At 36.0% G+C, this 14278-nt stretch overlaps 1 protein-coding gene across 2 annotated transcripts; it reads right to left on the reverse strand.

Annotated features, from left to right (window-relative positions):
* Window positions 1-10252: 10252 nt before the first annotated feature.
* On the reverse strand, window positions 10253-13159 carry LOC116428728 (uncharacterized). Of its 2 annotated transcripts, none has more exons than XM_076371364.1 (3): window positions 12891-13159; window positions 12285-12341; window positions 10253-12171 (listed from the first exon to the last, which is right to left on the reverse strand). In XM_076371364.1, the coding sequence occupies exon 3, from the start codon at window positions 11814-11816 to the stop codon at window positions 11226-11228; it is 591 nt and encodes a 196-aa protein (XP_076227479.1). In that variant the 5' UTR covers window positions 11817-12171; window positions 12285-12341; window positions 12891-13159; the 3' UTR covers window positions 10253-11225. The 2 variants fall into 2 exon arrangements, with proteins under 2 accessions (XP_076227479.1, XP_031836614.2); XM_031980754.2 differs by having other exon boundaries at window positions 12886-13159.
* Between the last annotated feature and the right edge of the window lie 1119 nt (window positions 13160-14278).

Consider the following 14278-nt stretch of genomic DNA (forward strand, 5'->3'; position numbering starts at 1 on the left):
GTTAGTCAGCAGCGAGACTCCATGTGCTCAGGCCTACTTCGACTTTAGATTTATAGATTCATTGGACACAATTCTAGCAACTAAAGTCGCCACATAAGCAAACTCCAAGAATTCAGGTGTCTATACAGTCCACTGTAATTTTAGTAAATAATCAGTTATTTGGAGTTTACAAGGTTCGTTAACCTAAGGTGTTTTCCGCGATGCGTTCATTGCTTTCGGCAATCAGCTGACTATGTCATGGAAATGACGCGGTCACCGTCTTCGTTGTTGTCGTCTGTCTACGTCATTATTTCTGCTGCTACAAGTGTATTACGGAACCTTGAAAGAATCCAACTTGTCACTTGTAACGATCCAACGCCGCAAATGTCAACGTGTGTGAGAGCTTTAAGAATTTCTAGAAAAATAATAATATTAAAAATATTAAGAATTTCTAGTAAAGGAAAAATGGACACTCGTCTCGGCAGGGATCCGACAAAACGGAAGAGAGCGGTGAACGTGCAAAACCAATGACGCGCGAATGATACGTCAACAAGCATCTGGCCGTTAATGAGAACGCAAGCGGACACGCGCTCCTCGCGCGCAAACATCACGTACACCGAAGGCGCGCGCTTCCTCGTGGACGCGTCCGCCATCGAGGACACGCTGGTTTACCATGAACGCAATCTGACGACCCGCATTAATCGTTGTCGTCAATCAGAGGAGGCAGGAGGCGACCGATGGAATGCGATTAATCTCGATCAGTCCGTATACCGTGAACGAACGGAAGCGACGATCCGGGGAAACGTAGAATCGAGTCGCTTACGAGAACAGTCTCGGTCCGTGGATCGCCCGTAAAGCGTAGAAATGGCGCCCGATGGTCGGGGAAGTTCAAATGAGGAACGTCTCATGGAAGGAGACTGCTGTTCTACTAATTGCATACTGGGAACAGTATATTATTTCTCGGTATTGGTAACAGAATTGTCTACAGTTCAATGGGATGGTAGTGAAATGAAATTGTCTTGGTTTCGTAGTCGTAGTAGTATTTGGAGCATGATACTTATCGCTGTATGAGTTTCGATATGTTGGTCCGATGTGAGAACGTAGTATTATTTAAAGGATTAAGTATAGTTGCAATGGTAACTACAGAGAAATGGAAGGAGATGCTTGTATTTCTTAAGCAAATATAGATGCAGGAATGTGGAATGTGGATAATAACTGAGTTATATGTGTATCTGTAAGTGAAACATTCAGTAAATTATACTTATGTATAATGAAATGCAAGATCAAAAATGTCGAAACATTCTTGTTAACCTGCTAACTGTGGAATTTAATTTGAAAAATCTCTAACAATGCTCGCAATGAAATCAAATAATGTTGTGTATACTCATTAAACGGAGGCCACATGCGCCTATAATATATTATAACGAAAAGATAAAGCAAAACGAAGAAGAATTACATGCTTATCTACGAAAATAAATAATTGATCGTTAAAGGAATTAGTATCATTTTGATTTTAAGATGACGTATGTACTCGTCGAACACAGTTAACTGGTTAATAAGGAAAAACGTCTTGTGCCAAGTTTCAATTACCTATTTTCATAAAAATGTAGATTTAAGAAAAAATTAAATTAGCGGAATTCATTGCATTTTTCACTGACAGTACCGGGAACCAATCAAATGACCGAATGTAAAATTCTGCGTCTTCTTTCGTTTATTTAACGTTATATCAATTCCAATATTGTCCGATTAATCAATATTCAATTTTCATCTTTTCTTTTGTTTCCGTTTTCACTAAAAATAATTTATCATCTAATTTGTCTACTTTTATTTTGTAACCAATTATTTAACTGGTTGCGGTAGAAAAAGTGTCGGTACGGTTAGTGATAAAAGTCAGGCAAATTTCAACTACCACACACGCACGGGACATTTTCAATTTCTCTATTTAAACAATCTTAAAATATTTTTTCTATAATAGGCTGCCATGGCGTAGTTAAACAGATAAAATATTGAGCACATATCCTTCATGCGACAATCTAAATTATATTAAAAAATTCTCAATAATTTGTTCATGTTATTCAAAACTAGATCCACCGACCAATTAGAATGAATCATTTATAATTTCTAATAAAAATTGAAAAAGTGCATTTTTTAAGATTTCAAGCGCGTCGTATTGTTGCACTCATATAAGTTTACAGTGAGGCATCGAGTTACGTCCTCTCAATTTACGTCGGTTCACAGTTATGTCATCTCTACGTAACGCGGTGTTCAATTGTTTTTAACCAATATTTTTCGATTTACGTGGTTAGTATTAACTGAATTAGTCTGAAACTTACTTGAATAAAGGATTCATCACGCAACAAATTAATTTTCTAACGTTTTTATGAATAAATAGTTTCAGACTATATAGTTTATATACAGTTTAGGGACTTATAGAAATATATTTTCAATAAAGATGGGTACCCAAGTGCAATTAATCAAGAATTAAGACCATTAGTTACGTATATCTAATGGCAATATTGTTAAACAGAGAAATACTATACGTTTAGGAACGAAATTAGAAACAATAAAACGTTTTAGTGGAATGCAAGGCTTTATACTAGACCTCGGCTTAGCTGGTTGTTGGGGTACTCAAGTCGACAGCGCGTCAAGAGCCGTTGTCGTAGGTAGTTTTGGGGAATACGTCGACTGCTCCACTACCAGCATTTTTTTAAATATATAAGCTCTTCAGCCCTTTGCGCTATAGATTCTTGTCCACCACTCAGGATGAAACACTGCGGGACGAAATAATACAAATTCCATGAAACATGTAGCTAGATAAAAAATACAATTCTAAGTCCGTATGTACGTAACAATGGCAATAAAAAAAGGTCATTCAGTACGTTCCAGTATTATTCGTGAATACCGTGATCTCTTCGGTTCTTCGTAAACATTTGTTAAATGTAATGTGTTATTATTACTTTACTATCATTTTTATAGATTTACAATGAAATGTATCCCCTAATAAATACGTCTACAGATATGTATGTTCGCATACATGCGCATGTTTACCTTATGTACCTCGATTTACGTTCTTTTCGGTTTACATTGCTCACTCCAGAGCCAATTAGAAGGTAAATCCAGGGCCCACTATACTAGTTTAATTTTCGATTCCTCGTACAAACATCTTCAAATTTTGAATAATTGTAAAATAAAGGAAAATGACCATTTACAGTTTTACATAAGAACTACGCTACTGTCGGCGATCTCGCTTTCTGACTTACCGCTAACGCTTTTCTATCGCAAACGGTCGCACCGGATCACGGGGCGGATCGAGAAAGTTTCGAGACTGGGAATTGACTTGGCCGGTTTTTACAGTGTAACCCCGTTCTTAAACTCGGTTCATTTATATCGCCGCTGGAGCGAGTAACGGATGGGTGCCAAAGGGCCTGGAACACTCCGCGCGTGAAACCGCCGACGAAATGGAACGTTTTATTAGGAACGTGTCTAGCACTTGACGCGGCACCGAGTCTAGACGGATCGTCGAATTTCCCGACGGTTTGTACCGGATGAAAAGCTGATTAAGATCGATTCGGCAAAATTATCCCTGTAATCCGTTCTCGGCGCGGATTAAAGGGATCGTAACCAAATAGGATTCCGTGCTGGAACGAAAGCGATTCAGGGTTTCCCCGTCCCCCGCTCTCAAGTGTCCTCGGAGCGGATAACCATCGAAATTCTCTCGCGAAAGCACGATCAGGGATCCATTTGTCATATTCCCGGGAGCTCGTGAGAAAATGAGACGCCGGTGGGTGCATATAAAAAGGGATTAATTCCGCAGCGTGCTTGCCGCCGTGAATTCTCAAGCGACTGAAAAAGAAGAATTCCACAAAGGGCACGCTTTGGAGATCGCCTAATGAGGGAACGTGTTCAAAAATCCTCGCCTACGACTCATTGTAAAATCAAATTACGCGGGCCGCCGTAAGAAGATGTCGCCGGTCGGAGGATGAATATTGGCCGGCCCAGCCCCCAGGGACGTTAATTAAGCCGACCATTAAAATTAAACCACAGCGTCGCGACCCAGAAAATTTTAAGGACCAACAATTCGGCGAACGACGCCTCGGAATCTTATTGTTGTGGAGCTGGTCCATATTAGTTCCTTGCGTTTCCAGAGAAACGGTTTTTATCGTAATTAGATGAACCATCAAGTGACTGCTTCCATACATACATATTAACCCATTACGATTAACCCTTTGGCTACAATGGACGAGATATCTCATGTATCTTTATTATTGATATAAAGTGTTTTATTTGAAAGACGATACTTTTTTGCAAACTATACATTCGATTATTGGATGAAATTTTCTTCTTCGGGTTGTATTTTCGTATATTACATCTTCTACATCAGTTACAGTTATCCCGCCTGCAATACTCGAATTATTGGCACTCTAATATAGAAGTAACATTGATAAGCAATCTATTTAATGCAGTGAAAATATTTTACAATCCTCCTATGGTGTTTACAGTTCTTATCATTCACCAGACTCTAATTGTGTAAAAATAAAAACTTTAATTGTGTAAAATATGGAGTATTTTATTTTTATCGTATTTAAACATTTTCCACCGACGATGAGATGTCTTAAAAATCGATTACTTGTATCAGATTTTCAAATAAAACACTTTATATCAATATAAAGATATATCTCGAGACGAAGATATATCATACACGAGGTATCTCGACCAGTGTAGCCAAAGGGTTAATTTCGTTCGTATAGCTACACATTTTGTAAATTTTTATCGAGACCATTGGTAATACATATTTTTCGTTTACCGTATATAATAAGCACATTCACCGTTAAATTAAAGAATTTATGTTCCCAGTTATTTCTTAATAAATGAAAACCAATCTATATAATTGATTCGATATTCTTCAATAATATTTTATTCGATGTTATTTAAAGTTTCGCTACTATTAACTTAGTGATTTTAATTATGAAAATCATTAAATATTTTCAGTATAACGCATGAAGGATATTCACAGTCTAAAATGATCAGGATATAGCACATAGGAAGATGAACACTTAAAAAAATTATATGCCTCTCTAAATGTAATAAATCCTTTTTTCTGTTTTTTAGTATTATAATGTAGGGTGTCGATAGCTTGCAACAACATGTCATCGATCATATGGTTGGAGCTATCTCCAAAAAACTATGAACAGTAAAAGATCGATGAACTCTGAAAGCCATGGTCACTAATGGAAAACAATTGTGAACGTGATTGAGCGAATGTGAAGTATACCTGCGAAAGAACAAAGAGAGTATATGGGGAAAAAGAAGAAGAGAAAAAGAGAGTGACTAAAGGTTTGTGTGTATAAGAAATTTGAACGTGTGCACTTTTTGTTTTCTTTTGCGAGCAAGTAAGTTAGCGCCTGGATTTTGCGTTTTACAGTTATAATTTCGTCCGTTTATACTAATTATAGCATTCTTATTTCATAATTCATACATTCATTTGATCTACGGATTCCATTCTAACATAATTTTAACGGAAACATTAATTTATTATTATGTGTTATATATATTTATGCCATACCGTTCTATGTTCTGATTTTCACGATAGATTTGAATGAAACGTATTACCTTAGCGACATTTGAAGCTCGACTAATCTAATTTTACTCAGGTCGGAAGTTAGACCCGCGCGCAACACACAAAACGTAATAGGGAATAAAAAAGCTTCGTAGACTAATGAGAGAGCCAACGTTTTACTGTCATTTGCATTTCAAATCAAATCAGGAAAACGAACCTGACAGGAATTCTGGTTTGCCCAGACTGCGGTTGAGTGCAGAGCTATACATTCTTACCTGGCATTTTAACTATCTTTACGTGAAAAGGAAGGAAACGTAAGCGGATGCTTTGGTTTGAGTAGTATGAAACATCAGCAAAGGAAAAGCAACTGTACAAGTAGGATGTTGTAGTATTTCACAAAAACAATATACTTCTCCACAAATTATAATAATTTAAAAGTAATGCAGAAACAATTAGAACATCGTAGTCAAGTACCAAAAAATTATCATAGACGTATATCTTTATATGTATAATTTATTACATTTTTCCTTAAGTTTAGGGGGCAACATAAATTTACTTTTGCAATTTCTAATCACTTGTTTCTATTTCTTTCATTAATGAATATTTTATGTCTGATTGTTCTACCACACATAGTGGTAGAGTATACTTTTATCTAAATAGTATTTATATATACATAAAATCATTTCAAAATAAATAAATAAATACTTTTTCGATACACTGTATGCACACTCTAGTATCATTATATTTAACAAAAAAAGAATGCTATGAATTCTCCTTTTCTAATACTATTCTTTGAAAGTATTTGCTATTTTACGATTTTATGAATCATTTACGTATTAGACACATAATTTGATTTTATAGTACACAATTTAAAATAATTCTACAGTATTAATAATTACATTTATATATTATATTAAATTTAATTCTACAATTAATTTATTGTTTCAAAAATTTGTACGTGTTGGTAACACGTAAAAACGTTGTTTGAAAAGTTTGAACCAAGCGGTATTAAAACTATGTTGGGGTCCGTGCGAGTGGACCCCGGTTTCCCGGAGTCGCAATCATCCACGTACGTACCCTGATTAATTACAACTTATTAAAAATTTTATTCCGCTTCACGGATATACTTTTACCGGACATGCTCGGTATAGAATTTTATGAATTGTAATTAATTTGCTTTACAGTGCAAGTGACGTTGGACTTACGAATATTTCTCGACAAACAAATCTGACGTTCGCAGTGCGTCGCACATAAACGGGAGACATCATGTCTGCGTGGTGCAGGTGCATTCACGCCACGGTGTATTGTAGCAGAGTAGCATCGCGTATTAACGAAATTTAGGACAGCGTTTAGCGGGAAATTATTGCGCTTGTCTGGTCACGACCCGAAAATTCCGTTTTATATTGTCCCTAAATGGGGGGACATCGCGTGAAATATAAATGTACTTGAAACCTGAACACCATAGCTAATTCTGTTTGCGCTTGATAAAACTACACAGACTAACTTCCATCAAATGGGAAACTAGCATTATGCGAATTTAAATGTTATTAAGACTAGATTTACGGAACGTGTCACTTTAACGCGTATTGACTTTTATAAATATTATTTTATAAATGTTTACGCCTATTTCTATCGATGCACTTGCACGAATATGTACACCAATTATCTATTATCAAAGCCCCAATCTCAAAAATGTAAATAAACGGAAATCAATTTTTCTGGGAGCAATAGAATAAACTGTACTATGAATGCCAGTAAACCTAGTGTTAATCTAATATGAAATGCAGTTCGAATTTTATCAATAAGTTTGTATGTCACGTAATGATTAACGCCTTGTATTGTATAATATACTAGATTGTTATACTATATTTATTAAATATTATTATTTTTGACAATACTTAACAATTTTATTTTTATATATATTTTTTTATATCGATTTATGTATGTAAAACATATTTTTTTCATTTAAATCCTCTTCTTTAGAATATATTCAAGAATTTAAAAGCATAACTGTCCCAGTTGAATAATCTTGTACGCGACCTACATTAGCAGCAGCCTATTTCATTCGATTAAAATTATACGTTCATCCCCCAAGCGGATTTATACATTATATAATCCTCTTTAAGTAAATTGTTCATTGAATTCTTATGACATTATCGGACAAATTCAACTAGAAGATCCATTTTGTAATTATCAATTAATTATTTCATCTTCCGTGCATCTAATTCTTGGGGCATCGAAAATTCATTGAAATTATTATTAACGGAAATTATAAATAATAATTCCCAATTACAAAAATCATTAGTAACGTGAATGTAGAAAATTACACCGGGAAAGTTAATTTTAGCCAGCATAGTGAATTTTATGATGGCTGCACAGAAGAAACGTCGTACTTTTTTGAAAAGCGACCAGCGTTCAAGAGATATCTGCTAATGTGACTGTTAAATGACCGGATAACCGTTGACGGTGTCAAAAAATACATCGTTTTTGGTCATTTTTCTTCGAGCTGTGCTCGCACGTTAACTCTGGACACTGTGGAAAAGATAAATAAAGGGAGCGATGATAGAATTAAGGAAAAAGCGGGCTTTAACGCCGCTTTCAACTGGAAACCGCACTTTTCGACGGTGACGCTGCCAGTTTCATCGCGAACATTCGTTTGTTTAAGCTACATTTAGTTTATTTTCATGGGGGGTGAACGGTAACGACCCCTTAAATCGTTGATGAGTTACGCGGAGCGTAAGTGAGTGGATAAATTTTCGTTAATGTTTCCTGTTATTTGGCTGGACGAGATTTATACGCGGCTGGGAATTCGTGACGATTTTGCGCGATTTAATTCGCGGTGTAACGTCGCCCGGGACGTCGCTTTAAAACGAGTTTAAAGTTTCATTGCGCCCGACAAGGAACGCGGAGCAATTTCCCAGATGTAAATCGTGCAATGGTGTATTACAAATCAAATGGCACTGAAACGTTGTTCCATTAATTATTTGATGTTCATCTTTACACTCCTTCTTATTAAAATTCCATGCAGAGTTACAGATATTATAGTAACATGTTTTATATTTGTAATTAAGTCATGAATTTTATGCGTTTATTATAAATATATCTAATTGTCTAAGGTTAGTGTAATAGGATGTATTGGTATAGATTAATGAGGATTTTGTTTATTCGGATTCTGATAAAGTTCTCTACAACTAAATCTTTATACTTCATGTTAATTTCTGTAAATTAATTCATAAACATGTATATTTTCATATATGATTGTATAGGGTGTGGTGAAAATATAATATCATACGAAACATGCATACGACGCATATATTAGCATTTGGAAATTGAAGGCACGACTTGTATCACACGCTCTTTAAATGTCAGTTAGGTACGCGCTTTATCAGGTATTATGTAGGTACTTACCTACACATATTTTAATTTTTCTACATATAACGTGTATATAATGTGTATTTAACGTATCTGTCTTTTTATTAATATTAGGCATTTATAGTACATTTTTCATAACAATGTTTAAAACTTATTAATGAATTAATTATTCAGTAATGTATTAATTGGTCAAGTTTTGCATTTGATACTTTATTTACCGAATGTCTATTAATAGGTTTCTCAATGACTGTACTACATCAAAAAGAAGTTTCGTTATGTTCATATCCATAATAATCTTAAGAAAAATCATTGTATTATTTCAAACAAGATGATTCATTGAAAACTTTCTTAAAAAATCCTCAGCTACTGATCACTGATCTTTAAAAGATCACTAAATATTCGCCGATGGATAAAATGTTAACCCCTTGACCTACAATATCTTGTTAGACTCGTGGTGAAAATTCTAAATTGAATTTGATAAATCTAAGTGTTATTTATTTTCTTTAAATATAAATTAAATATTACTTTTCTATTATCAGTCGTTAATCTTTGGAGCAAACATAGACACAGAACAAGCATCAAAGTTTTTTCCTTTCCTAATAAATTATTAATAATAAAGTAACAATATCAATCATAGTTAAGACATAAATCATAGGACAAAGGCTTAATAATAAATGTTCGATTACAGGGCAAAACAGGTTCCATTATAGGGGGCAGTGATCGCAGCCAGACACATCCTCGTTCCCACGCCGCGTTTCTAGAACCCCGGCACGACAGCGATAGCTCGCGCGTAGTTGGCAAGCAAACAGATTCTTAAAGAACGATTATTGTAGCGGCGATTCATAGAGGTCGGTTACGCGGGGACAGTGAAAACCGGGCGGTTATAAATCATAATAAATCGCACATTATGTAGGTTAACGCTGCAGTGGAAGAATTATCCGGTGAATTTACGACGAGTTTGTCGCCAAAACCGGTGGCGCGCAAAGAAGGGGGCGGCAGCCAGACAGAGGGGACGGATCTAGCGACGATAATGGCCTCCCCCAGCAAGGACACGGCTCGTCCGACCGACCGAAGAAGTTAATTTAGGAAAGAGGATTTCGTCGCGGACAAAACGTTTGTAATCCTTAACAAAGGGTGCTCGAAGTTCTTGAACAGACCGCGAGACACTTGGGCTCGCAAAGGGAAGCGGTTGCTTGGAATTTGATATTAACTTTTAATTCCTTTCCCCTTCCTTTTTCTTTTCGAACCGTTCGTCCTTATTATACACGGATTCAACGTAATTCCTTTTTTACGTGTCGCCGGTGAAATTAAAAGTTGTCGAGGAGTAACATAAATTCAATGTCACGTAAAATATTGTAGGTCTCTTATACACAGATTGGTTTCAAATTGCTCGGATAAAGTTTATTATCGTTCTGTGGAATCTATTATTATTATGTAGGAATGTCAAGTAATTGAGAGGTTTGATGTGGTATCTACTATTTACTAATAATAACAAAAATTCAAATATTATTTTTACAATGCTCGCTACAGCGTCTATTTTTCTACCGTTTTTTATCATATATTCACGATATTCTGCAATATTCACGGAGTCGCGTCACATTTTGTTCTTTGATTCTTTTCAAAGTTCGTTGCTCCGCATTGACGTTGTCAGACGATATAAGTGGGCCAGGCCATTGATAACTTACAATTATGTGTTTAAGGTCACATGCATCTCTTAAGGAGGGAAATACCTTTAGACGGATGAAAACGAGCTGACCTTTATGAATTTTTTTGTAAAGGAAAGGATTGTTTTACATTTTTGAAACTTTGGTTATCATTTATTATATTCTTTCTCTATTACAACGTATTTTTTGTTTTTCAAAATATTTAAAAATGGCGGAGTTATGTCCCTGTTTTTCGGGAGGGTTGTGGTGCGATTTATTAAATGGTGTAAGCTCTAGCATTGGCTACATTGATTTGAAACAAACATATTTAGACATATTTCGATAACTAACACTTACAGTTTGTAGATGAACCGAAAAAAAGTGAAAAATATTGAAAATTGAAAAAATGGCACCCTTTTAAACAGAAACTTTGAATTTTATATGAAATTTTCGCTATATTTTGCGATAAAAAGGTACTTTTATTTACAATTTATTTCACATCTCTAGGTTCATATAGAAGACAATATTGTTATAGATATGTGTGCAAAATTTCAGCAAGATCGATTGAGTAGTTTTTGAGTTATTGATTCCACCGATTTCGAAAATGTAGTGTTGAGATAAACACGTTCAAAGTTTCGATAAGTGATAACTCAATAATTTCAATGACTTATCAGCTAGTCTGCGATTCCTGCGCCATACACTATTCCTTCTGTTTCCTCATAGAGCTGATTTTCCTCCATACGTTGTTCTCTTCTTGCTTTTCGAGCCTCTTTGGTAGTTAATGAGGCGCGTCGCACCTGTCGAATTACTCTCTGTTCGTCGATTTTGTCGGCGTATGTTTTTGCTTGTTTTCCAATTACAATATTCAAAGCACTCATAGTTCTTAAAACTGAAGCATATCCTTCGTTAAATAAGCCAGTTGCCAAATATGCTGCAATTTCAATCATTTTTATTCCTGAGTGCAGCTGCTTTGGAGCGAACCGCCAAACAGTTGAGTTGAAACTCTCGTTATTGTTCTGAGTATGTCCGCCCAAGCACCTCTCAAGTAGATTCTCTTCAGATAAATCTTCGTAAATTGGTAGGATGTGCTTCTGCACGTCTGGATGTAGTGGTGCAGGATGTTCTATAAGGTCCAAATTTGCTCCTGTAGCTAGAGCTCTCTGCCACTTGCACCAGCTGTCATTTCCTACCGGGCAGTATTCGTGCCTTGGATTTTCTTCGGTGGAGCATAAGTGATAATACGAGGCCATTATAGCTTTCTTCATATTTTCCACACTATGAATATTTCTTCGTATGGCTAGCCATAGTATGCGGTGAGTTTCCTGATAAGCGCATCAGTCAGCTTGCCTTTTCCACCGAGGTTTTTTGTTTTTTTTTTAATATTTCAAAGCCGGCTGTATGATAATTTTTCTCGTATAACGCAAACAATGTAAAGTAACATGTTTACAATGATTGAAACGAGGGAATTATGAAAAGCGGGTCCTCCGCTTCGAGCGCGTGAATCTATATCTGCGGTGGGCTACCGCCTATGAGTCCCGATTATGGGGTATAGCATCAGAAGGGCTCCGAATTTCGCTTTAAAACTTTGGCACCATACTTTTAAGATGTTATACTAACATCCTACAGAAAAAAAAATATTGCGATTTTTTAAGGTTCTAAAGGTATTTCCCCCCTTAAGGTTATTAGTGACCACAATGGGAGGACACAGTAGGATAACGTTTATCTATACATACTAATACGTTCACACCAGAGTGGTAATTTACGTTTTCCTCCATTTGATGGCGAAACTCCTAAAATTTTTGCAAATATTTAAAAGGTCAATAAGTAAATTAATTGTCAACTGTATACTATTTATCAAACCCGTTTAACAAACTACATATTTAAAGGTATACACCGTCTAATGTGATATCAAAATGTGAACCACCGGTGGTACGCGTCGGTGCACAGTGCGGCCGCTCGTTAAGAAAAACCAAAAATTTAACTATTCAACGAAAATTGAAGATTACCAATCTATTGCTCAGTAGTCCCTACTATAAAAAATTATTTTTATTTAAAAAAGAATGAATAATAACTACTGTTTAATATATTTGCAGATATATAATACTGTTTAATGTATATGCAGATTTTTAATAGTAGTGAATATACTTCGAACCATATAGATCTGATTTAACATAATTTATTATAATTATAATTTATTAATTATACAAATAAATTCCGTTTCTTTATTTATATAATATTGGAATCGCAATGCAAAATATCCATTGTCATTTAAAAAACTTTATGATATGTCTGTACTGTGAAAGAAATATAACCATCATATGTTTAGCTCTATACCTTACAATTAATGTCTGAAGTACTGTTCTGTATCACTCATGTAGGAACAATCTCGGACGAGCCCCCAATATTTGTAGAACTTGTCTCGGGAGAGTCCCCAATATTGTAAGAACTATCCCGGCAGAGTCCTCAAGGTGGTGGGATATTCCCTTACAAGTCGCATGATTTTTACAGATCACCAAACGCTCGCTCGCCGATTACGCAAAGTATCGCTCACAAAGTCTCGCACTAACTCCTCTCTCCGCTATCCCGCACAAAATGTTCATCTCCGCTGTCGCGCACAAAATGTCCCCGCGCACGCATTCCCACTCGTTTTTAACACACACCCCCATTCGCTCTGTCTTTCTCACTTGTATCTTTCGTCCATATTCAAAATTCACGCAGTCACGTACACGCTTTTCTCACGGTTCAGTCGCTTGGTTCCAGACACTCTTCCTCGCATTCCTTCAGCCACTCAAGATTTTCTAACCGCAGTCACACTATTTTCCAAACATACCGGCGTCGGTCCGTTGCAATAAGATCTGGTCGCTCTTACGCAGGCACGCACAACGAACCATTCACCCCACACTCATACTTTTTAAGTTATTGAGTTTTGTCCAGAAAACGGGCGATTGGTGGTTCTATACGGCGTAAACGTGTTGAATGGTATAGACCAGGGATGTCTAAGCTTTTAGCTTCCTTGGACCTCATTGAAAGGAGACAACTTGTTATGGGCTGCACATAAATTAATAGCATGTTTAACTTGCATTTGTAATATTATTAACGAGTTTTTTAATCGCAATGTCATAAAGTCTGATATATACCACCATCTTTGAGGAATTCTAATACTTTCCTTCTAGAATCTTCTTCATGCAACATGTCGATTGAATTTGTTAGTTCATGTTGAGTTCTTTTGTTATTACTTTTAGAACACGCGATTAGAATATGTTTAACGCAGTTTTCTACACCACAAGTGTCACAGGTATTTGGTTCAGTTTGGTGATAAAATAGGGGTGCGTCCAGTTTATGTGGCATATTCTTATTCGAGTTAGTATATACTATATTCTTGATCTCTTCCATTCGACACTAAAGCCGAGTTTGTGTCACACATGTTATTTCTAATGTCATGTAGTAGTTTAGCAGATCTTGAGTTTTCTCATGGAATCTGTTATACGAACTTTCCACTACTAACATTTTGCGGCGAGTAGAAACCTTGGGAAACTTTTCCAAGGTTTTGAAAACTTTTCCCGATGGATGTTTTCGCCACGGCCACATTCAGTGACGATAATTTGACGCACGGTTTTCTGGATCTGTGGGCCTTCGTGGGTTTCGCACGTCTCAAAGATGAGATTCTCTTTATCCCTCCTTAGGGTAGCGATTTCCAAACTTAGAGGCGTGAACTAGTACAAAAGGA

Source organism: Nomia melanderi, chromosome 10 (assembly GCF_051020985.1).
Source record: "Nomia melanderi isolate GNS246 chromosome 10, iyNomMela1, whole genome shotgun sequence".
NCBI classification, from domain to species: Eukaryota; Metazoa; Arthropoda; class Insecta; order Hymenoptera; family Halictidae; genus Nomia; species Nomia melanderi.

What these genes read in the sequence shown, in the direction of transcription:
- LOC116428728 (XM_076371364.1), bottom strand. Translation starts at nt 11,816, where the DNA reads ATGAAGAAAGCTATAATGGCCTCGTATTATCACTTATGCTCCACCGAA.